A 25,113-nucleotide genomic window follows, 5' to 3' on the forward strand; every position below is an offset into this window, starting at 1 on the left:
GAATGTACAAGCTGTTTCTATAAGACGGCAGTTTAATATCCATGGGTGTTCTTCAAATAACATTTTGTTTTAAAAAAAAAAAAGTTGTGTGTTAAGTTTTAATGACTAATTGTCAATCAGATGGGATCGGTGGAAGAGAATGCCGAGAGTTGTGTTGGGTGGCTTTTCTGCACGGTCTGTCGTCCCAGCATGTTGAGTCCACTAGAGTCAATGTGATCACCACAGCGCAAGCCGATAGCTGCCACTTAATTCGATCACTGGAATGACCCAAACATCGTCGGGTACATTTGACTTCTGCAACAACCATTGCGTTGGACCAAAGGTTTGTATGTTCCTTATCAGCAATCCCATAATTTTAAAGAGGTTTTATTATGTAGGTATACCATAAAGGTATGGTTAGCAATGGTTTAACCGCAGGGATCTTCATAATTCTAAATGATTGAATATGTGGTCACAATTCTTAAAGTCTGTGGAAGATCCAAAATCAGCCAATCGCACTCAGTCTACTCTCTCTGTAGCTCCCCTTGACATTGATAGAGGGTAGCTCTGCATGTATGGCCATCTCTCAGGTAAGACTTAGAACTGAGCCCCAATGTTCTTGTCATTGGTGTTAGTTCAAGAAGTTGGACTCTCATTAGTCAGACTGTTCAATTAATAAGCTGTAGAGGTGGTAAAAATCCAACGCCAGCCCACCTATTTGACAGTGTTGTTTCTTACCTTATATTAACAAAAGACATCATTAATGATGAAATGTAATTAGGGAGACTAAACTCCCTTGCCAGTATATCTTGGTGGCCTCCAGAAAGCCATTATTTATGGCTCAGCCTGATCTAGTCCCGAGTCCTTGGCCACCATCTTTCTCTATTATTTAACAGTACTGCTGGTGTGTTTGAATACATCTCAGCAGCTCTGATGGTTAATGAATCTGAAGCTCTACAAGGCCATTGAGATGGGGTGGTATAACTTGTCAGCTTTGTCCCATGTTCTGATGAATTCGAGAAGTTGACACGCAAAGTTCTTTTAGCCTTACTGAATGTCATAGTGTGGAGAGAGCACCAGTTATACAAATTGTGTTTGCGGCTTGTAAAGTGAATTCTAAACAGGGGACCCTCGACTTCTTCAGGTGGAAGATTGGGGGGAACAAACTTCTCCCCTCTAGCTGGGAGACAAGTGGCACTCGTTCTCTACAGCTGAGGGATTGGGGGGCTGGACAAACTTGTCTCCCCCAGCTCTTAGATGGGGACACTCGTCCACTCCACCTGTAGGTTGGGGAACACTCATCCTCTTCAGCCAGAGCTGTAAAAGGGGGAACATTGGTCTGTTCAAACAAGTCCACAAAGGGAAGGCAGCAGCCTACAAAACGGAAACTTGTCACTCAGGTGCATTGGTGATACTTTCCAACATATGCTAAATTTGTCCAGGTGTCTATGCAACATCCACATTGCTTGTTTACAGGTGAGCTTCATGATGGGTGTTGCCACAAAATGCAGAGACGGTAGGCCCAGACCACGACACTAGCCCATAGGTAGAAGCTTCAACCTGAGCTGCTGTTCATTTCTAACTGTAACTCTGCTCAGGTGCATTATTAGGGGTCTTTTCAGGCACCACTCTAAGTAATTCTGGAGCACAGGTTGTTTGAAATTGCTTTGCATTACACAATACCCTAAGACCTCCTTCACACGGATGACAAAGTTGGGCGATTTTCTTGCGTTGCGACAATGCTACAAATTGCATGTATGTGAAGCCCATGCTTTCCTATGCGTCCTTTCACATTAGCGATGTTTTGTAGCATGTGACATTGCGAGAAAAAAAACCTCGTGGGTTTTGCGATATACACGTGACCTGCAAGGTTTTGTAGCCCATTTTCTCTATGGAGCCTTCCTCTCTGTTGCACGAAAACGCGTTGTGATGAGATGTAACTTTGACAGTAGGAAATCCTAGCTGCAGGAAAAAAAAATACACATCACCTAGAAGTGCTGCATCTTCTTCCCGCTCCCCCAATACTGGTATTTAGCATCTCATCTGGATGGAAATTGGAAAATATTTTCAGCCTGGTCCACGATGTAGCTATATACCAAAATATATGCCTTTTAATGAAAGTAGCAATTAAAGTAGATATACTGTATACGGTATGATGCACCCCGCTTGGACATTAGGCCGAATGTAGATGGCCGGGTTGGATTCTGACTGCGAGATTCTCGCGGCGGGATGCGACCCTGTGCCCCTGCAGTGATCTCCGGCTTACCTGTCCGATGTCTTCACTCAGCGCCATGGATGTGCCGGCTGGCACACTGCCGCACATGCGCAGTGCAGAGCTAGCGCGTCAGTGATGAGGCTGGCACTGAAATAGGACATGCTGCTATTTCCACCCTGCGAGTGGAATATTGCAGTTGATTTCCGCTCGTGGGCATGGAAATACATTTTTCAATGCATGTCCTATAGGCCGTATTTGCTGCGGGATCCGGAGCTCCGGCTCCCACAGTGCAAATGCGGGTGTGTGCATTAGGCCTTACACTTAAACGTGAAAGCACTTTAAAATAACCAGTTTTACATTTCTAGACCGGCATAAGCTGCCAGAAATAATTACCAGTTCAGCATAGCTTGGGCCAAAGTTTATGACCACGTTAGAGTAACCATTCTCCAAAACGCTGTATGGACAGTCATCAGAAAAGGCCATGTGTGCACAATGAGTGCAAGAAGAGTATGCAGAGCTGTGAAACATTTGTCCCCATTCAGACATGCCATTTTTTGGTCTACTTGTTCCATGTACATTTTCTGGTTTATTGCGGAACTTTTTTAAACTTATTAAAGGTTCTGAGTTTCGGTCTCAGAATGACCATACCACACAGAGTACTTTTATTAAATTTTTAGTGCATGTTACATGTGTGCTCAAGTACCTTCCCCTTAAAGGGAACCTGTCGACAGGCTCATACTGCCCGATCCAGACGCAGCATGAACCTGGGACAGGTATGACTATAGCCTCCTAGATGTTTTATTCTGCAACGCCGCAGCATGTCAGAATAAGACATACACAGCGGCAATAGTCATACCTGGCCCAGGCTCATGCTGCATCTGGTTCGGGCAGTGTGAATCTGGTGAAAGGGTCCTTTTAAAGGGGTTTTTCCACCATAGACATTTGTGGCATTTTCACATGACATACCTTGGCTTGTCTGTAAAAATAGGAAAACTATAAAATAACTGTTTATTAGGCCATTAAAGCATAACCTTATTCATACATTAAAACAGAAGGAGCTTTTACAAACCATAGTAGACCTTATAAATTATACCAAGAGAACTTAAAGAGCACCCGCCCCAAAAGGAGCGACCCGGTTTAGGAACCTACCTCTACCTAGCCGTATTACACTCTATATAAGGGGGGAAGAGGGAGACAATCACATATCACAAAGGATTTGGTCAACAAACGTTGATAATAATACCCATGGAAGAGCAGTACATCAAGTACTTCCACTTAAAGTCCAAAAATGGTAAGACCAATGACACAATTGTATATAGATTGTTCCAGCATATGTGTTTCACCCTTAACCTCTTAGTGACTACTAATGCGCCTTTTTATGGTGGTCACTAATGGGCTTTAAACCTGCATCTTTTTAAGGCGGTGGCCTAGCTGACAACTGCTAGCCAGGCTCCCTCTAATAGCCAGGAATGGAGAAACCTTAGATCCTGGCAGTTTAACTTCAGCATGTGCACCGATGACAAGAAGCTCTTTCTATCACCCATAGGCACCTAGTCATGCTACCACAATGTACCAATGGGTACCCATGGCAGCTAGAAGCCTAATAAAGGTCTCCATGTCTGCCATGTAACTCAGCCTATTGGGCCCCACGTCCTGATCTAATAGGTTATCATTCTCGCCCCCCCGCGAAAACAAAAGTTATACAACACATTACATGTAAAAAAGCCAGCCCTCATCTGGCTATGTCAGCAAGTTATGGCTCTTGCAATGCACGATAAAAATCGCTTGGTCCTTAAGTCACAAAATTTAAAGCCAAGATGGGAATACTCCTTTAGGTGGAAGGATTTGATGTACTTCTCTTCCCTAATTATTATCAACTATTGCTGGCCAAATCCTTTTGTGGTCTACTCCCGCCACACACGCTTTCTCTCTGAAAACTCGCTTCTCGACCTCCTACAGTCCGGCTTCTGCCCGTACACTCGATAGAAACCACCCTTACAAAAGTATCAAACAACCTCATGACGGCCAAGTTGAGAAGTGACTACTCCCTACTAGAGATGAGCGAGTATATTCGCTAAAGGCAATTGCTCGAGCGAGCATTGCCTTTAGCGAGTATCTCCCCGCTCGAGACGGAAGGTTCGGGTGCCGTCAGCGGGCAGGGAGCTGCGGGGGAGGGTGGGGCGGACCAGAGGGGAGAGATCTCTCTCCCTCTCTCCCCCCCGCTCCCTCCTGCTGACTGCCGCTACTCACCGCTCCCCCGCGCCGGCACCTGAACCTTCAGTCTCGAGCAGGGAGATACTCGCTAAAGGCAATGCTCGCTCGAGCAATTGCCTTTAGCGAGTATACTCGCTCATCTCTACTCCCTACTAATCCTCCTTGACTTCTCTGCTGCGTTTGACACTGTTGACCATGACCTCCTTGCTATGCTTCGCTCTATCGACACTGCTCTTTCCCTGTTCACCTTCTACCTGGCCGCTCTTTCAGCGTCTCTTCTCTCGCTCTCCCCACTTCCCCTCGGTGTTGGGGTTCCCCAGGACTCGATCCTCTCCTCTATCTACACAGCCCCAATTGGACAAACCATCTGCAGATTCGGCCTCCAAAATCACGTCTACACTGATAACACCCAGCTATACACCTCCCCCTGTGATATCTCAGCACCTTTCCTCCAAGACATTGCTGACTGTCTGTCCGCTGTCTCTAAAATTCTTTCCTTCCTTTTTCTCCAACTTACCCTCTAAAATACTGACCTTCTCGTCTTTTCACCATCTGCCAGACACCCCCCCTCTCCATATCAGTATCTGGCACCATCATAACCCCCAGACAGAACGCCCGCTGTCTTGAAGTTACACTGGACTCTGACCTCTCCTTTACTCCCCACATCCAATCTTTGGCCCGAACATGCCACCTGCACCTCAGGAACATTGCAAAAATGCGTCCGTTTCTCACCACGGACACGCTAAAGACACTTGTTGTTATCCTTATCCATTCCCCGCTTGACTACTGCAACCCACTGCTCATCGGCCTTCCCCACACCAGACTCTTCCATCTCCAATGCATATCAAATGCGGCAGCTAGACTCATCTTCCTATCCAGCCGCCACTCAGATGCCTGTGCACTATGCCAGTCACTGCACTGGCTACCCATCCACTACAGAACTAAATTCAAACTCATCACCCTCACCCACAAAGCTCTCTGCGGCACTGCACCACCATACATCACGTCCCTCCTGTTCATATGCCAACCAGTCCGTACACCACCCAGCCCGCACACTCCGTTCAGCTAAGACATTTAGATTAAACGTCCCTCTAGTTTGATCCTCAGATGCTCGCCTCTAGGACCTCTCTAAAGCAGCACCGGTCCTCTGGAACGCTCTACCCCAAAACATCCGGACAATACTCAACGCACGGAACTTCAGACTGCTTTAAAAACGCAACTCTTTAAGCATATCAAATCTCCTTATCTAATCCCCCATAACATGCCCCCTGCCCCTCCCCATGTCTCCTCACACTTTCCAGTTAACCTACTATGTACATCTCCTGCCCTGGTGCCTCCTGTATCACCCCCACCCAGTTTGTTCCCTATAAAAAAAATTTCAATATCACATGTAATTGTTGTATTATTTGTGTTCCCCATGTGCTTTGAAAGCGCTGCACAATAAGTTGGCGCTATAGAAATAAAGATTATTGTCTTTCCATCCTCAAATATGGTGTAATAGGGCTAGTTAGGGGTGGCTTCCTGAACAGGGTCACCCCTTTCGGGGCAGCTGCTCTGTAATTCATCTCAGTGTAGTTTATACGGTCTGTTAGGGTTTGATAGTACTCCTTGTGGTTTAGTGTATGAATAAAAGTTATGTTTTAATGTTCTGATATATTCACATGATATGCCATAATTGCTTGAGAGGAGGGGATTCCACCTCTGGGACCCCCACTTATAGGGAGAATGGGGGTGAGGTGGCGGGTTCTCTGAACTCTGTCCTGCAAGATGTGCTAGCCACTGATGGACGCATTCAGGTGGAGAGTGAATGATGGGATATTCACACATGTGCACAACTTGCTTGGCTGTTTCCTTATGTCTGATGGACTTCAATAAAGAGATATACACTCTGAAACTGGAGATTTTCACGCATTGAACTGCTCATTTCAGGTCCTACCACAGTATCTACAGCGCAAAAAAGTCATTGGATGTTACTCTTGGACAGCAGCGAGTTCCACTTTGCTGCTTTCTTATAAATTCTATTTTTGCGCAGTGGAGTTGTAGACATTGATCTTCGCTAGAGAGGCTCGTAACTCTTTTTGGACACACAAATCTTTTCTTTGTACATCTTTGCTGTTTAAGATCCACTCTTGGTTTTGGCTTTCAAGTAAAGAAACACGATACGCCTGAATGAAAGAAACCTGAACTCTCCATATTGATATTCTTTACTTTTTTTCTCTTCTGGCCCAGATTCTAGAATAGTCTTGTTGTAGAAAGTTTTTGTTGACTGCTTCCGTCTGACACAACAGGGATGTAAAATGTTGAAATACTGAAAAGTAGAATTACAGCTGGTACAACCAAAATATAGAAAAGGCATAAAGGTGCTGAATGTGTACTGAGATATTCTTATCTGAAGAGGTTATGATGTGGTATTGGGGACATAGTATGGCAAGTTATAGTGCCGAGAACTTTGGGCTACTATTTTTTAACAAGTGCCCTCATCAAAATACTAACAACCCCCTGTCCGTCCGTGAGTGAGTGAGTGAGTGAGTTAGTTACATGCTTCGCCCCTGATCACATGATGGTGATGTCATCACAGGTCCTTCATCCCGAGTTACATGCACTGTCCCTGATCACATGACTAGGACATCATCACAAGTCCTGTAAGCGCGCGGCTTCTGTCCGGCTAGGTGTTTGTTAGTATTCCATAGCAACTGAGGCCGCAAGGGGTTTGTAAGGGATGTAGTCTGCCCGTAATCTGCGCAGGGATGAAGGGCCTGTGATGACGTCACAGTCATGTGATCAGGAGCGGAGCATGACTGTGACACGCTCACAGGTCCTTCATCCCGAGTGCTGTGCTACTTGTGATTCCTGTTGTATCAGATGAAGAATGTATGTAGCAGAGCTGTATGTAACGTACATGTAGCAGAGCTGTGCATGTGTGACGTGCATTGCGCCACCAAAAACACTGGTAGTATAATTTCCTATAACTAATATTATACCTAACAAGCATCTATCTCCTCTCCATCATCCTCCCAGAAGGGCAAAACATGGCTGGTCCATGGAACCATATTGGCCGTTCATCTTATTCTTCCTCCAATCTCTGTACAGTAAATGTTATTACGTGACTCCATACACCTTCAATGATGATATATTCTGGAGCAGATTGGCTATACATAACATGTTGCATCCAACCACACATTTTCTGGTGTTCTCCACCTGCTCCTGGATCCTACCTGAGCCTGTGGAAATACAATTATCCAGGCCCCGGAGTGTTTCCAGTAATGGTTTATTGATTAGCTTGTAAGACAGGCAGAGCACTGATCCGCTCACTGATGCTATAGATATATGTTTTCATTACACAAGCTTGTCCTGGCTATAATCACATTTCCTCTCGCCAGAAAAGCTTAAAGGACAGACAAATATATCCAATAATGAGAGCTTCACTACCACGGAAGATCTAGGTGTAAGCTTCCAGGGTTGTTCTAGCGTAAGGGGCAGACAGCTGGCACATCAGGGTTATCCGCCAACCTGAGGAATCGGTTGTCCAGTGATCAGGTTACCAGGAACCCTCCATCCACAGGGAGGCAGGACCCGGTGATCATGGCACTTTTATCGCTGAGCAGGAAGAGGATGCTGTGAACCACCTCGTCCACCTCTGAAAGACAGCAAGGAACATGAGATTAGCCGCCCATACACATGTCAGCACCGAGGACCAAGATATAGTAGTAATGGAAAATGTCAAAAGATGGCGCTGCAGATTAAAGCCCCTTATCGGCTGCTGTCAAGACGTATGGGCGGTCGTTAAGGGGTAAAATAAGGAGAAAACATCACCAACACCTGATTGCAAAGCCACTGTCTACCTGCTCTTGTGCTGATGTCCTCTGAGTAATCTTACAGAAGACCTGGAGCTTTTCACTTCATCTACAGTATAAAATCCATGTACCTTAATAGTACATATGGACAGACCCCTTTAACACACTGCTTCATGTAATATCTAAAAACACTGTACTTGATTTTTTTATGGAGTGTTCAAGCACTTTGATGGCCAATCCTAAGAATGGGTCAATTAAATTTATGATTGGGGACCTCTACCTATTAGAAAGATGAAGAGTACTCAGCACCATTCAAGTGAAGAACGCCAAGCTGCAGTACCGGGGACAGCCACCACTCTTATGTACAGTGCTGTGCCTGGATAAAACAACACATACTTGCACTTACACGCGCAGTAAAATAGCCTGTATGAATGAGGTCTTACAGTGCCGCTTAGTTCTGCTCATTGTTTGGGATCACTTGGGTCAGGCTCTCATCAATCATACACTGATGGCTTGTGCTAAGGATAAGCCATCAATGGAAAGGCCTGGAAGACTTAGAAGAGAATGGGTCATCAGATGCGCTGCCAGATATCCTGGTGACAGTAAAGTAGGATGTGCCCTCCTCTAGGCAATGCAAGAGTGCAGAATTTTTAGAACTTGTGATGATTTGATCAGAAACTACTCACCAGCGAAGCGACCTAGTGGGATCCGATTCAGCATCGGAGCAGCTTTTTGAGCATCACTCCAGTTCGCACGTCCCATGTCAGTCATTACCACGGTGGGGTTCACACAATTTACCCGAATCTGCAAACAAACATTGAATAAAACAGTGGAAAGTTTTACTATATTCCTCCCTACATAGATACCTGAAGTGATCACTTTCCTAGGGTTGGTTGGGCAATTTAAAAGGGGTTGTCTAGGGCTTTTACTATTGATGACCTATCCTCGGGATAGTTCATCAGTAGTGATAGGTGGGGGCCCACCATTGGGATCCTCACCAATCAGCTGTTCACTGCGCCTTCTGTCTGTGCAGAAAGTGCCTGAAGCAGATAGCATTGCAGTGATTTCAATGGCAGCTGTGCCTGTAGTACCAATCAGGGCCACTGCAATACAGACAGTGCTATCTGCTTGTTGTGCTGTCTGTATTGATGGTGGTCTGGCAAACAAAGGATTGGTGGGGGATCATGGATGGTGGACGTACGACGATCAACTAATAATGACCTATCCTGAGCATAGGTCATCCATAGTAAAAGTCCCAGACAACCCCTTTAAACTACAAATATGTTACATGTTAAATGCTAGATACCCCCTAATTGAGGCTGTATATACGTTCTGATCTATACAGTTTATTATTAAAGAGGAAACGCATCCATATTAAAGGGGCGGTCTGGTAAAACCTGAAGTTTTTTATTGTTCTCATTCATTGGAGAGTTTCTTAGGCTCCACAATGAATACATTTTACAACTACTGTCTGCGTCTATTAGGCAATGGTGGAAGAAGTTCAGATGGGTGCTAACAATCATGGAAGATAACCCTGCTGGATCTCATGTCGAACTTTGGAGTCATCTTCATGCCGAAGGTCTATTAATTAGGGATGAGCGAGTATACTCGCTAAGGCACATTACTCGAGCGAGTAGTGCCTTAGCCGAGTATCTCCCCGCTCGTCTCTAAAGATTCGTGGGGCCGGTGCGGGTGACAGGTGAGTTGCGGCGGGGGGGGGGGGGGGGGGGGGAGGGAGAGAGAGATCTCCCCTTCGTTCCTCCCTGCCCCCCGAATCTTTAGAGATGAGCTGGGAGATACTCGGCTAAGGCACTACTCGCTCGAGTAATGTGCCTTAGTGAGTATACTCGCTCATCTCTACTATTAATATGTACCGGCCATGTCACATTACTTCAGTACTAAGAACAGATATTCACCTTTTTGGGTCCCAGTTCCAGAGCCATCACCTTAGTTAACGTGTCCAAAGCTCCTTTGGTGGAACCTGCGGACTCACAGTATGAAATGTTATTTCTAAAGACTTAGGAAAGAATGTATTATGATCGTTCTTCAAAAGCCAGTTGTGCTGCGGCCATGTTACCACTATCTGCGCCAAATATATCACCGTGTCACACGCCGATGATAAATTAGTTGCATCTTCATATACTGAGATGTGGGGTCACCTTTTACACCTCCCACCTACTGGAGGGAGATTGCAACTCTTTAAAAAGTCACAATTCTTGAATCAGTCTAAAAAGTTCCCTCCACCCAAATCCCGACCCCTTTCTTTCCACGATGGAAAAGTAGAGTGCGAAGCATAAAACAGCAAAAAGTCAAAAGTTTATGGGCAAACCCCGTACTGCTGGCGTGAGCTTTGTATGAATCCCCATCATTTGTATTTGAAAGTCTTGAGATTACGCTTCGTTCCACGCTAGTGCAAAAGAAACGGTGAATCGCTGCGGCCTCTTTATTCTGAGATTCCGGCAGATAGACCCTTCCCAAGTAGGAAAGTCCTAACCAGATGCCATCACACTCCATGGTAAGAGAACGCCATTAATATCAAGGGATGTTCATCAGTAGGACAGTCGGTGTTCAGTAAGGACATCTACAAGACCCCTCAGTGGAACGAGCCACTAAATGCCCCCCCACCTCCCCACCCCACTTCTGTTGCCCATTGCCTCCAATGTTAAAAATCACGGCTTTTCCATACAGCAGAAAATATATATACAAGCCTGCCGGAGGCCCAATGGACACTCTAGACTTCCTTTGTGTGAATAGGGGCCTATGGATACATTTGACATATGGACCGGATGCTTCCCAGACCCTATAGCTGTGGAATATTGAGAATTACATCATAAATTCGTGCGATGCAAGGTCACGAACAGAACGCTGACCCACAAGGTGGCTACAACCGCCCATGGCACGGTGAGACAATGTCTGTACAGAGAACCTGGCACTGAAGCCTACTGAGTGTATAGGACTGGCAGAGAGGCTGAGAAGAGTTACAGCACAAAGGCCCGATGTCCACGGGCGGGGTGCCCTGCGTGAAAGCTCTGCAAATCAAGCCGCCCGTAGGGAAACATGGGCGTCCGCAAATTAAATTCAACGGAAGCCATTAATCCGTGGCCCGTCTGCAATTGAATTGTGGACGGGCCATGGATTCCGTGGGAAAGCTGGAGTTCAAAGGACCCGGAAATAGAAGACCCGAACGGAACGCAGAAGACTTGAACACGTAAAGCAGTGTCCTCGGTCACGGATAGGGTCAGATTACCGGATTCCGCGGGCACCGGAACCGCCCGTGGACATGAGGCCTAAGGCTGGGATCACATTGATTTCCAATGGAGTGTCCGCAGAAGATCAGCAGCGGAACGTCTGCCTCCAAAGCTGCACCATTCGTTGGGGGTTCTCCCCCTCATTGAGCAGAGGTGAATTCCGTAGCGGAAATGGCGATAAAATTAACATGCTGTGGAAGTGATTTCCGCATCTCTTGTCGATTTCTGCACGGGTTTTGCGCGGTTATTTCCGCAGCTTGTGGATGAGATTTTTAGACTCCTTTGCTGCTACTGTAGATGCCGCAGAATGTCGGTGCGGTGCGTCTGCATGGAAATCCCGTGGCAAATCCGCCCCGTGTGAACTCCACCTAAAGGCTCGTATCGGCAGCGGAGGTTCCCTTCAGAGCCTCCATCCACGATTTTTGTTAAAACGCAGGACAAACTAGTGCTGGAGGGCTCAACATCAGCCAACAGACCCCATCAACATTAATGTAGGGTCCGCTCAGTGCCTTCGCTTCTGCTGTAGCTTGAATCTCTTTTGCCTAGGCATTCTGTTTTTCTGCTCCTATGATTACATATATATAGGGGGTGGACAGAAATATGGAAACACTGTATGAAATGCATGCCTTAAAAGCGGTCTCTACAGGTCTTAAAGGGGTTGTCCGGCCATAAACATTAGGTCTCATTACTTCTGTTTGCCCAATACAATGCACTTTGTAATATACATTGTGCATTGTAAATTAGGCAAACAGAAGTTATTCACTTACCTCTTGGCTGCCCCCCCCTGTGTTGCTCCTCGGTTGCCATGGTTCCTGGTTCCGACAAGTCTCTAGTCCTCTTCTTGTCGGGACGACCGGGGACGCGCCTCTCCAGCACAGCTCTGCGCATGTGCAGAAGAACTTCAGCCTGGGAAGCTCAGTTCTGCCTGCAGGGGAGTCGTGTCTGCTGGCTCTTCAACTCCAAGGTAAGAATGAGAGGAGGGGCGGGCTCTCGTGGGGGGGTGGGGGGGGTGGATGGATGTGTGCAAGTGGCTGTCAGAAGTCCCGGGGGGGGCAGTGATGTGTGTGTGTGTGCGCGCGCGTGCGTGCGTGCGTGCGTGCATGTGTGCAATGTCAGGAGACCTGGCTGTCAGAAGTCCCGGGGGGAGGGGGGGGGGTGCAGTGATGTGATGTGTGTGTGTGTGTGCAATGTCAGAAGACCCGGCTGTCAGAAGTCCCGGGGGGAGGGGGGGGGGTGCAGTGATGTGATGTGTGTGTGTGCAATGTCAGGAGACCCGGCTGTCAGAAGTCCCGGGGGGAGGGGGGAGGGGGGGGTGCTGTTAGTGTACTTGTGTGTGGGCACTGTAAAGGGGGACTCTGTGGGGGAGGTCACAGGGGGGGCACTGTATAGGGGCGCTGTGGATGGGGGGCATGTGGAGGGGGGCTACTTTGGAGTGCAGTGGGGGGGACTCTGGGGGGGTGGCATGTGTAGGGGGGGTACTGCGGAGGGCACTGTGGGGGGGGAATACTGGGGGGGCACTGTTGAGGGGGGACTGTGGAGAATGCTGTGGTTGGGGTGAATGAGGGGGGCTACTTTGGAGGGCACTGTAGGGGTGACACTGGGGGGCATGTGTAGGGGGTACTGTAGAGGGCACTGTTTGTGGCACTGTGGGGGATCATTAGGAGGGCACTGTGGGAGAGTGCACTGTGGGGGGGGGGTCATTGTGAGGGGGGGTCGCTGTGGGAGGGGCACTATGAGGGCATGTGAGGGGGGGGAAATGTTTTGTTTCACTTTAGCAGGGTGGGGGGGCAGTAGGTAGCCTTGCAGTGGGGGGCTGCAGGAGAGTTCTCTCTGGGCTCTCCCCAGCCCGTCTCCATTCACTATGCACAGTAATGCTGTTTACACTCATGCCAGGATTTTATCCTGAACCATGAGTGTATAACGCAGTCTCCCCTGGCCACACCCCCTCTGATTATAGTATGCAGCAGGGGGCGGGGCCTGGGCGGGGAGAGACTGTAGAGCAGTTCAATAGAGGTGGGCGTGTCGTGGGCGGGGCTAGGACGTGAGCTGAGGGAAATTCTGCCTTTTCATGTCTCTTACTGCCATCGGGAGCGCGCACACAGAAGAGGGAGAGCGCAGAGCATTGTGGGAAGGCAGCACAGAGGCGCCATCTTTGAAAGCTGCAGTGAAGATCAGATTCTAAGGTAAGAAACTGACATTACAGCTGATCTGCCTGCCGGTTTGAGCCCCTGTATGCTGTCTGTTACTATCCTTACTGAAAGGAAAGCAGCAGCATTATAAAAATTTTTACCCTGTGTGGCCGGACAACCCCTTTAAGTTACATGGGATTATAAATCATATTTCAATAAGTGGAGGTAATATGACACAGATGCTGCCGGGCAGAAGTGAACATCTGCCGGAGCAACAAGGTTCCATTGGTCAGGGGTTTGAGCCACTCAGCTGCAGTTACCAGCTGGCTCCCAAAACCACCCAGAGCAGGGCAAGAGGTGAAGTTAACACAAATTTAGTGGGAAAGCACTTGACAAAGCAGAGGTCAACAGGGCAACTCACTGCTAATGATTAAAACCCCATGCATTTCATAGGTGTTTCCATATTTTTGTCCACCCCCTGTATAATAGTGTAATATACGTAATATACGTAAATCTATTTCTTATGGTTTACAGGAGGGTTTAAACCCCCTTTATTCCTATATACCTAATGCACGGGCTGTACTTACAATAGACGGCGTGATCCTGCAGTGCCACTTGTGATGCTTGGCTGGATACATTCACAATAGCGCCGCCCACTCCGCGCTTCATCATCTGACGGGCGACAATCTGGTGGGATATATAGGGGGCATTTAGAAAGGAGAGAGCAAATCCCCTCTACTAGATGCTAGCGGGGACTCACTTGTGACACCAAGACGGCGGCTCTCACGTTCACATCAAAGCTCCTAGAAAGGAATAGTGCGGAGATAACTATCACGTGGGGTGATAACGGGCGCAGGAGGTGACAGCGGCACGAACAGCCATTGTATCATGCAGGGAAATACACTGAAGATACGGGATATGTACCGATCAAACGCTTCCTGCGTAACGTCAAGAAAGGGCTGCAGCAGAGCGACGCCTGCGTTGTTCACCAGAAGGTCCACCGGCCCCATGTTACTCAGCGCCGCCTCGGTCGCCGACCAGTCCCCCAGATCCACGCACACGGTCTCCACTCCTGGGCACTGCGGGGAGAACAAAATCTCATATACTGTATATAGGAATTATGGTACTAAAATGAATTACCTCAAAGTACCTCCTGAGCCGCCTAGGGGGCAGTATAACAGTGTAATCATTGCCTAAGCTCTCTAGAAAGAGGCATAACTACCTATGCCCTCTAGATGGCGGTATGTGTTATCATCTTACAGGCTGTCTAGTGGGTGCTATTACAGTGCAATTACCACCTAGTCCCTCTAGAGGGCAGTAAAACACATGATTACAAGTGTGTTCAGTTCAACAAATCACCAGGAAATGCCTAGAGCCCGGGCAATACATAGCCGAGAAACGAGCCTGCAGCCCCAGACATGATGTGGGGGTCAGACATGTCCTGTATTAGATGCAGTCAGTGAGGGCGCCATCACACTTGTCAGGCGATAGCGCTGCTATTCTTTTAACGCAAATGCCAACTGGATTTTCTAATATTAAAAACGCATCGCACAAAAAACGCAAGTATGTGCGGTATAACAGTGTAATTGCTTCCCTGGCCCGCTAGGTGGCAGTATAACAGTGTAATTGCTTCCCTGGCCCGCTAGGTGGCGGTATAACAGTGTAATTACTTCCCTGGCCCGCTAGGTGGTGGTATAACAGTGTAATTGCTTCCCTGGCCCGCTAGGTGGCGGTATAACAGTGTAATTACTTCCCTGGCCCGCTAGGTGGCGGTATAACAGTGTAATTACTTCCCTGGCCCGCTAGGTGGGGGTATAACAGTGTAATTACTTCCCTGGCCCGCTAGGTGGGGGTATAACAGTGTAATTACCTCCCTGGCCCGCTGGGTGGTGGTATAACAGTGATTACCTCCCTCGCCAGGCTCTGCAGGTCATCGGCGCTCCGGCTCAGGGCGATGACTTCTGCTCCGGCTGCCCGCAGCGCCCTCACCGTCGCCCGCCCGATCCCTACAGGAAGAAGCCTCCATTAGTCACTGCGGCGGCGGGGTCCGTCCCCCCCGGTCCCGGCACTCACCCTTCCCGGCGCCGGTGACCAGACCTCGCTGTCCGCTGAAGCTGATGTCCATCCTGGCGGGAGCGAGCAGGCAACTGTGGGGGGCGGCGGGAGGAACCGCGGCTGTTTATTAACCAAGCTGGAAGACAAAGTGTCAACGCTGCAGAAAGTACGGAGAGCAGGACCCGGCCCTTCCGCCGCCTGTCCACAAGGGGGCGCTGCTGATTACATGCTGAGCAGGAAGAAGCACCGGCCCTCCCGCCGCGTGTCCACAGAGGGGCGCTGCTGATTTCATGCCGTGGGGAGTAGGAAGGAGCACCTGGTCCTCCCGCTGGCTGTCCACAGGGGGGCGCTGGTGATTATATGCGGAGCAAGAAGGAGCACCCGGCCCTCCTGTGGCCTGTCCACAGGGGGGCGCTGCTGATTACATTCGGTGGGGAGTAGGAGGGAGCACCCGGCCGTCCCGCTGCCTGTCCACAGGGGGGTGCTGGTGGTACATGTAGTGGGGAGCAGGAAGCAGCACCCAGCCATCCCACCACCTGTCCACAGGGGGGGGGGCTCGTGATTATATGTGGCGGGGTGCAGGAAGAAGCACCTGGTCCTCCCAACACCTGTCCACAGGGGGGCGCCAGTGATTACTAGCAGAGCAGGAAGGAGCACCCGGACCTCCCGCCAACTGTCCACAGGGGGGGCGCTGCTGATTACATGCGGAGCAGGAAGGAGCACACTGCCCTCCCGCTGCCTGACCACAGGGGGGCGCTGGTGATACATGTGGCTTCCGTGCTGAAATGGGATTCCTGGCTCTTATTTTACACCCAGCGGGGACCCCATAATACCCAGCGATGCTGGCGGGGCCACATGCACTGCACTTCTGTCACTGCGCCCTCTGGAGGTGACCCGTGGTAGTGCCGGCTCTGGTCAGCTGCCACCTCTGTGTTAGAAGCTCTGGCCGGAGGTCTGTCACAGATGCAGCTGGAAATACTGGCGCCGTCCCACCAGGAGGTTCCCCTCGCCTGTCCCCCCGAACGTCAGGGGATGTATGCAGAAAGGTCGCGGGGCGACCTCTCTGCATACAGCGCGGGCATCAGCGGCTATTAACCCTTTAAATGCTGCTCTCAATTCTGCGGTGCGAGCGGGGGAGCCGTGCAGGTGTCATGGCAGCCAGGGGCCTTTTGAAAGGCCCCAGGGCTGCCTTAGCAGACTGCCTATCAAGCCGTCCCCGTGGGTTGGCTTGATAGACTGCCTGTCAAATGGCCGTATGATGTAATGCTATGGCATTACATCATACTGCAGGAGTGATCAAAGCATCGCTGGTTTTGGTCCCCCAGGGGGGCTTTACAGTTAAAAAAAAATCAATAAAGTTTTATTAATTGTAAAAAAAGAAAAGTTTAAATCACCCCCCTCTTGCCATATCTATTAAAAAATCTAAATCCTAAAATAAAAATACATATTGGGTATCGCCGCGTCCGTAAAAGTCCGATCTATCAAAGTAGCACATTATTTTTCCTGCACGGTATACATCGTCCAAAAAAAAAAAATAATGCCAGAAATGCACTTTTTCAGTTACCCTGTCTCCCAGAAAAAAACGCAATAAAAAGCGATCAAAAAGTCATATGTACTCCAAATTGATACTATCAGAAACTACAGAACATCCCGCAAAAAATGAGCCCTTGCTGAACTATGTTGATGGAAAAATAAAAAGTTATTGCGCGCACAAAATGACCGCAGAAAATAATGGAAAAAAATTAAATGTCTTTGAAAAAAAAAAAGAGTAGTACAGTAAAAAAAAAACTCTACAAGTTTGGTATCGTAGTAATCGCACCGACCGGTAGAATAAAGTTATCATGTCGCTTTTGTTGCAGTTTGTGCGCCTCAAAAACAAGACGCACTAAAAGATGGCAGAATGTCGGGGTTTTTTTCATTTTACTCCACTTATAATTTTGTAAAAGTTTTTCAGTACAGTATATGATACTTTAAATAGCACCATTGAAAAATACAACTCGTCCTGCAAAAGACAAGCCCTCATACAGCAATGGCGATGGATAAATAAAGGAGTTATGATTTTTTTAAAGGTGGGAGTAAAAAATGAAAATTAAAAAACAAAAAAAAATGGCTGCGTCATTAAGGGGTTAAAAAAACCTACTTAGTACTATTTAGTATTGTCCATAAAAATCCGCTCTATCAACGTAACGTGTGGCGTATAGCAAAAATAAACTATATACATTTTGTATTGCGGAATCATACTGACCCACAGAATGAAGTTAGGTCACTTTTGCTGCAGTTTGCACACCATTGAACCCCACCGGCCCACAAACTTGGCAGCATTTTGTTTTTTCTTTCATTTCACTCCACTTAGAATTTTTAAAAGTTCTCCAGTACATTAAAAGTACCATTAGAAAAAAACCAGTCCCCCAGAAAGCTTCATTGATGGATAATAGGAGTTATCATTTTTTAAAAGTGGGGAGGAAAAATGGAAGAAGAAAATGACCGTGCCCCTAAGGGGTTAAAATCTGCAGTAAAAGTGTCATGTTCTGAGAGGTCTTTTCCAATATTCATGTGACTGTTGGATTAAAGGATACTTACAATTTCTTGGAAGAAATGAGGGTTCAGATTCTGAAGACGTTACTTCTCTTTGCGCCTTAGATGTAAAGTCTTATTCCCCGGGGGGGGGGGGGGGGGTTCGTTGTGTAAGAGACGGGTTATGCAATGATGTTTCATTGAGCAATGATTATTCTTGATTACACATTTGGAATCTTCGCTCAGTAAAACTATTTTAGATTTTGGCTATTTTTTGCGTCTGCAGGGGACCTTCAGGGCTCAGTCACACGGGTGTTTGCAATGGGCGTTTTTCTGCACATCAAAAAATTTGCACTAGATAGAACTAATGCTTTTCAATAGCAGCGGTCACATGTGCGAATTTTACATGTGGAAAAACGCCTGCAGCGAAAATTATAGGACACTGGTTTGTAGAACGCATGTAACTGCGTTCTGTGGCAAACCGGTGTTTTGTGTATGAGAAACCATGAATGGGTGAGTGCTGCCCCTGATTGGCTGAGCACAGGGACCAATCAGAGGCAGCTCTCAGCTGTCATTCAATAGCTGAGAGCTGCCACTGATTGGTCAAAGTGCTCAGCCAATCAGAGGCAGTATTTTCAGCAGGCGGGGATTTTAAATCCCTGTCTGCTGAAAAATCCTCAGAGCAGTGCAAGAGAAGAGTCGGCTGGACGCGGCTGCAGAGGGGTAAGTATACATTTTTTAAAAATTTTTTACACAGTTTTGGATTGATTTTCAGGGACGGGCTTATATTTGAAGCCCTTCCCTGAAAATCACAGCAGCGCTTGCCGGCAGCCCATTGCTTTCAGTGGAGCCGGCTGTATTGTAGTCCCATTTTCACTAGACACGGTGACAATGCTGTCACAGTGTTCAGTGACAAGGGGACTCCCCGAAGAGATGGAGAAATTCTCTGCCACAGCTATGCCAGGGGATCACGATCTTCTCTGTATGTCAGGGGGGACGCCGCTGCTGCCGCCGGCCCCATTGACCACAGGTAAAACCCCTGGATGTGACAGCATCCAGGGGTTTCACATCCAAGGAATCTCCTGCTGCAGCTGACACAGCCGCAGCAGGGGATAGCGGGCAGCGCTCTTTTTGAGCAGATAAACGCTGCTAGCACGCGTCGGTCACGCAATTTTTTGAACGCATGACTGATGCGTTCAAAAATTTGTGCGTCAAAACGCCCGTGTGACTGAGGCCTGATAGGGTTCTCAGTGGCTCCAGATCTAGCTAACATCGTTAGGGATACTTTGAAAAATAATTTCATCACTTCTGAACGACACAGTAGTAAGATGTCAATGGTGGATGATGGATGGCTATGAGAAGGTGATGATGGACAGCTGCATGAGCTTGTTGGGCACTTAAGTCACTTCCATGATGCAACCCAAATCCCATTTGAGGATAGTGATATAATCCACTTTTTAAAATGTGAAATTAACAAAAAAAATGATAGTTTTAGGAGTTCATTATACTCAGCATCCAGGGACAAGAACGACTCGCTATGTTTTAATACCTTTCCTGTTTTTGGGAGACTGCCACCGGGGTAGTTCGTGCCAGCACATATATTTGTAGCTCTATTGGCATTTATGAAGAAAGCATGTAGATAATTACTAACAAATGTATTAAACTGAACAAATATTAAAGTAGCAAACAGTGAATTAAAGAAAGAGATAATCTGTTGCCCTATCGAAAAAAGGGAAATTGATTAGTTTTGTTTTTTAATTAGTTTCTGTTATAAACCTGTTCCATTTATCAAAAGAACCATTTGTGAACTCTGTGAAATCCTAAAACCCGATTGGACATTGGGACCCTTGTTTAGGGATATTGCGCTGTGTTCATATAAAAAGGATCATTTTCTGTATAATACCTTAAAAAAAGGATAATGAGAAAAAAAGTGAAAGTGGATAAACAGACCTTCGTGACAGTGACGATGAAAGGTATATTTGCCTGTCTAATGCCCCATTTACACGGGACGGCTGTAAGCTGAACGATGGGTAAGTTAAAAAAAAGTTAGTTTCATCTCTCCCATTCGATCCTGAGGGCTCCGGCTATGTCCCCCTACCTGGTCTTTAGTCCCAGGCCCCTCTGCTGATCTGCACATGCACCTCTGTCTATTCCATATTCTGGAGCCCCACAAGCATCCAAGAAATAAAACTTTTTGGGGGAATTGTATTATTAATGGGTTTACTTAAAAAATCCTCCATCTGCTCATACCGGTCTACCAGTGCTGTACACACAACCCCTATATTTGCATCCGTTATGCCCTGTTACCACTTTGGAAAGATAATGCATATCCTCCATTTCTCTGATAATTCCCAAGTTCCCCCAAGGGATGACCCTGCCTACGATAGATTGAATAAACTGAGGCCCCCTAATCTCCCTGCTAAATCAATTGAGAAAAACCTGTCAGATAATGAGTCCCTGATGAGCTTCCAGGGTCGACTTTCTTTCCGACAGATCATCCCATCAAAATGCGCCAGTACAGTGTCAAATTATATAAGCGGTGCGAGAGCACTACAGGATATACCTGCGATGTCTTCATATGTGAAGGCAGGAAACCTGCCTATTGTGTCCCAGTATACAAATCTCCATACCACAAATGCCGTGGCCGGCGGGACCCTAAGGAAAAACAGAGGAGTCCCCACAACCCCTGGTGTCCAGGCACATGGAAAGGGTGGGGGGCGTCATACGTGCTTCCAAGGGACCCATTGCTTGCAGTGGCATGACAAAAGGGACGTCTACCTGCTCTCGACTTCACACAGACACCTCAGTGGTAGTAAGGGAGAGGTGGGCTACCATGGGCAAGAGAAAGCCTGTCTGCGTCACAGACTATAATGGTGAAGAAAAAGACCAGGGCCTGGCATAAAAGGGTAGTGATCTACCTTATTCAGATCGCTACTTATAATGCCTACATAATTTAGAAGAAGTCCCCTGGAACTGTCACTTTAACCCTCTCCAATCCACTGTCTGACGTCTAAAGACATTATGATTTAAGGCTGTACAGCTCCGATATTGGAAGACGTCCGTCGGGGTTCTCTTACTGTATATTGCCAGCCTCTCTGCTGTCGGAGCCTATCCAATGTGTCACCTCATGCAATACTGGCTTTAGCCAGCAGATAGCGCCGTTGTATAACGGCAGAAATAGAGTAAGCCCACAAGGAAAACCAGGATACAAATTAGATTGGAAAGGATTAAAGCAGTTCCAGGAGCAGCTTGTTGAGTGCCCTCTATCTGAGACCACCACAACTCAACAGGCTTACGAAGCCTCACAGTGGTCCACTTTTTACACTCTATCCCTGCCACTGAGGTCAAGAAATACCCCCCAAAAGTATGGTTTACCGCAAGCACTGGAGGAGGAGGGATACCCGGCTTTATTGCCCCCTATGCCCATCCCAACCAGGCCTCTGTAATTACCCCTGTTTTGAGACATATCACACAGCTTTACATTATTAATTTTATCTAAGATTTAGGGGAATGTAAAGGGGGGGGGGGGGGAGATTCTTTTTAGGGAGTCAATTTCTTTTCTACACAAGTGTGCAATGGGGCTTGGAATATATTCAGCTGTGTTCTGAAAGCAAATGGGTGTTCCCTCCATTATAGGCCTTGCCATGGGTCCTGTAAGTAGATTGGGGCCACAATGGGTATGTTTCTGAACACGGGACAAACAGGGGGATCCATTTTGGGGTGAAAGTCTTCATCGATGTGCTGTGCAAAAATGACACAATTGCCAAAAAAAAAAAAAATCGTAATTTTTTCCTTCTGCTTTGAATAGATTCATTCAAAACCGGTGGGGTCAAAATATGCAGTACACCCCTAGATGATTTTGTTAAAATGTCTCGTTTTCAAAATGGGGTCATTTGTGGGGAGCTTCTATCATTTGGCAGCTCAAGGGCTCTACAAGTGTGCTATGGGGCCTGAAGCATCTTCAAGTAAACTTTCTGTTCTGAAAGCCACCGGCTGCTCCTTTCATTTGGCCCCATTGTGCATACAGCCATAATATTAGGGCCACAATAGGCATGTTTCTGAAGACAGGACAGACCCTTTGTATCCATTTTGGGGTGCAAACCCTTTTTAATGCGCACTAGAAGGGTGCATTCACACGAACGTTCCGCCTCCTCTCATTGCAAATAGTGCAGAGGGGCGGAGAGGAGGCAGAGAGGGGGCGGGAGCTCAGTTCCTGCTCCTGGGCTCTCCCAGCCTCCCCCCCCCCCCCCTGCACATGAGGACAACGTATATCGGCTCGGCGTGACAACCGAGCCGATATACGTTCGTGTGAATGCACCCTAAAACAAATGTTGAACTATACGGTTATAATTTTCAGCCCTAAAGTTGCCAGGGAAATCTGTAACCAGGTCAGAAAAAGCAGACCAAGCATTCTTTTCTATGATTTTCATGGTATTAAGGAATTCTCTGTCTTTGATTATAAGTAGAGATGAGCGAACGTACTCGGTAAGGGCGATTTCGCAATTGAGCACCGCGATTTTCGAGTACTTCACTACTCGGGTGAAAAGTACTCAGGTGCGTGGGGGGTTGCAGCGGGGAGTGGGAGGGAGAGGGAGAGAGAGAGAGGGCTCCCCCCTGTTCCCCGCTGCTACCCCCCACTCCCCTCTGCAACCCCCCGCCCCACAGCGCACCCGAGTACTTTTCACCCGAGTAGTGAAGTACTCGAAAATCGCGGTGCTTAATTGCGAAATTGCCCTTACAAAGTACGTTCGCTCATCTCTAATTATAAGCCTTATTTACAGGCTATCAAATATGCCAGCTTTTAACGTCTCATGTAAAAGAGCAGGGAATTTGGTACAGATGTACTTGAAGCACTCACCATCACGATCCAAAGCCCTAACGAACTGTTTCACAAGTCCCAATTTTATATGCAGTGGGGGAGCAACACTTTGAGGATCAACAAGTGGTTCATTCTTGATATTCTTTTCACCCACCGTAAAATTCTCCCTAGCTGGCCATTCTGTCCTTGGATAATGTTCTGTCTTTGCTCGGCTATCTCAAAGGCGCAAGAAGCAAGGAAATTTTGTGTATGCACTTTGCTGTCCTAGGAGAATCGATATAACATTCAGTTCGCCACACAACGTTCCAGCAACGATCATTATATTTGATTTTTTGGAGAATGGTTCTCATGGATTCATACGGTTCTCTCATATTTACCGAGTGAGTAATAGGGATGGGAGCAAATATATTGCCATTGTGAAGCAACACACTTTATACATCTCTTTGAACCGTCAATAAAAAGCCTCCATTCTGCAGGTAGATAATCATCACATCCCACTGACTCAATAAGTCCTTTGACGTCAATGCAGTATACAAGCTCCTCGTCCATATGGAAATGTCAGAAGAGCTTTCTCTCTGTTACAATACACATTTTAGTCCCCGTGTACTAAAACAGTGGTCCCCAACCTTTTTTGCACCAGGGACCAGCTTCAAGCATGACCATTTTTTCATGGCCTGGGAGGGGCGGGGCTTTGGTCATATGGGGGCAGGGTTTCAGTGGCTTCAATAGTAATGCTAGTACTACTGGGGCCGATATAGGGGACACTATTATTAATAGTATCCCCTATATCAGCCCCAGTAGTAATAGCCCCTCCGAGACCCATATACATACCCCTTCCTCCTTGTGCAAGCGCTGCCATTCCTCTGCTCAGCACTGCTAGTGGCACTGATCCCGCTGCACACTGTGATGTCAGTGTGCTGCTGGACGCCTCCTCCCCCTGCTCTCACGGAACCAAATAGGAGACATCAGGAGAGGGGGGAGGAGGATCCCAGCGGCACACTGACGTCACAGTGTGTGCCGGGATCAGCGCCGCTAGTAGCGCTGCTTAGTGCATATCGACAGGGGAGCTGCAGCCCCTGCCGGTAATGACTACTAACGTGGTGAGCGGCCAACGGCGGCGCTGCGTACTGGCAGAAAAAAGCCAACAACCTGGTCTCCATTTGCAGACCGGTGGTTGAGGACCCCAGTACTAAAGAACATCCTATATACATTCCAGAGACCACATGTATAACAATAAAATATAATTTCGCTCATATTACTTATTTATTAGTAAACAGCGTTTTGTGGAAAAAACAGACGTGACTGGAGGAAATTGATGGGATTTTTGGATTCAGCACACCAAAATACATATAAGGATCACATGTTATCTTGTAGTCAGCAAAATTGATGTAGACCCGTGTTATCCAGTAAACAACGGCACAGATGGCATTTACAGACAGTTTAGATACAAAGATTAATTGTTCATTTTTAACAGGGCTGTTGAGTTGGCTGTACCAGTGAATGAGAAGGACTGAACGATTGGTGTTTAAATGGAAGGATTAGTGAACGAGCCAACGACGATTTTATGAATGATAGGTGAACGAATTATCAATCGTTTACAGTGGATGATTATCATTCATTTGCACTCATAGAAACGATTTTTTGAACAATAATCGTTTTGTGTAAAAGGGCCTGTTCATATAGGCAGCACTGGTCAATCAAAGCAGCATGGAGTATCTTAGACCATCAATAAGGAAGTCTGGAGAAATCAAAATATGATATGCACCCCTGGACACAGAACGTCTCTTAGACCTGAAATGCCAAGGACATATTGGGAATTGGCACTTGCTGGCAGCACAGTTCAAGAGCTTTTGGACCCATTAGCAGTAGGGTGATCTGCCGTATTCCACTGATAGTGCAGGAAATTAACTTGTTAGTGAAAGATTAAAGATTTGCTTTCCTAAGACTTCTTTTAGACGAGTCGACCAATATACGCCTCCATCTGGGACATAGAAGCTCGTGAACGGGCGCACAAATCTAACTTTTGTGCGCCCATTCTCACGGCATGGGGTCCAGTGCATATGCACCGAGCTCACCGTGCCGTCGCCCATTTCCCCTATCTTCCCATCGCAGGCTCACCTCTCGTCTCCTCCCCACTTGTTCTTTG

The 25,113-nt window shown here is 47.4% G+C and overlaps 1 protein-coding gene across 1 annotated transcript; it reads right to left on the reverse strand.

Annotated features, from left to right (window-relative positions):
* Positions 1-7,659: 7,659 nt before the first annotated feature.
* DCXR (dicarbonyl and L-xylulose reductase) lies at positions 7,660-18,271 on the reverse strand. The gene is made up of 9 exons (XM_066586540.1): positions 18,215-18,271; positions 15,653-15,770; positions 15,488-15,585; positions 14,504-14,658; positions 14,340-14,382; positions 14,167-14,266; positions 10,119-10,183; positions 8,889-9,006; positions 7,660-8,045 (listed from the first exon to the last, which is right to left on the reverse strand). The coding sequence occupies exons 2-9, from the start codon at positions 15,702-15,704 to the stop codon at positions 7,942-7,944; spliced, it is 735 nt and encodes a 244-aa protein (XP_066442637.1). The 5' UTR covers positions 15,705-15,770; positions 18,215-18,271; the 3' UTR covers positions 7,660-7,941.
* Positions 18,272-25,113: the final 6,842 nt, after the last annotated feature.

Source organism: Eleutherodactylus coqui, chromosome 13 (assembly GCF_035609145.1).
Source record: "Eleutherodactylus coqui strain aEleCoq1 chromosome 13, aEleCoq1.hap1, whole genome shotgun sequence".
In the NCBI taxonomy this organism is placed as follows: Eukaryota; Metazoa; Chordata; class Amphibia; order Anura; family Eleutherodactylidae; genus Eleutherodactylus; species Eleutherodactylus coqui.

Bases quoted from the DNA above. Each gene is read 5' to 3' on its own strand.
- DCXR (XM_066586540.1), bottom strand. From the start codon at position 15,704: ATGGACATCAGCTTCAGCGGACAGCGAGGTCTGGTCACCGGCGCCGGG. The intron at 14,659-15,487 runs GTAATCACTGTT...TTCTCCCCGCAG, and splicing joins TGCAGAGCCTGGCGAGGGAG to TGCCCAGGAGTGGAGACCGT. The intron at 14,267-14,339 runs GTGAGTCCCCGC...ATATCCCACCAG, and splicing joins CCGCCGTCTTGGTGTCACAA to ATTGTCGCCCGTCAGATGAT.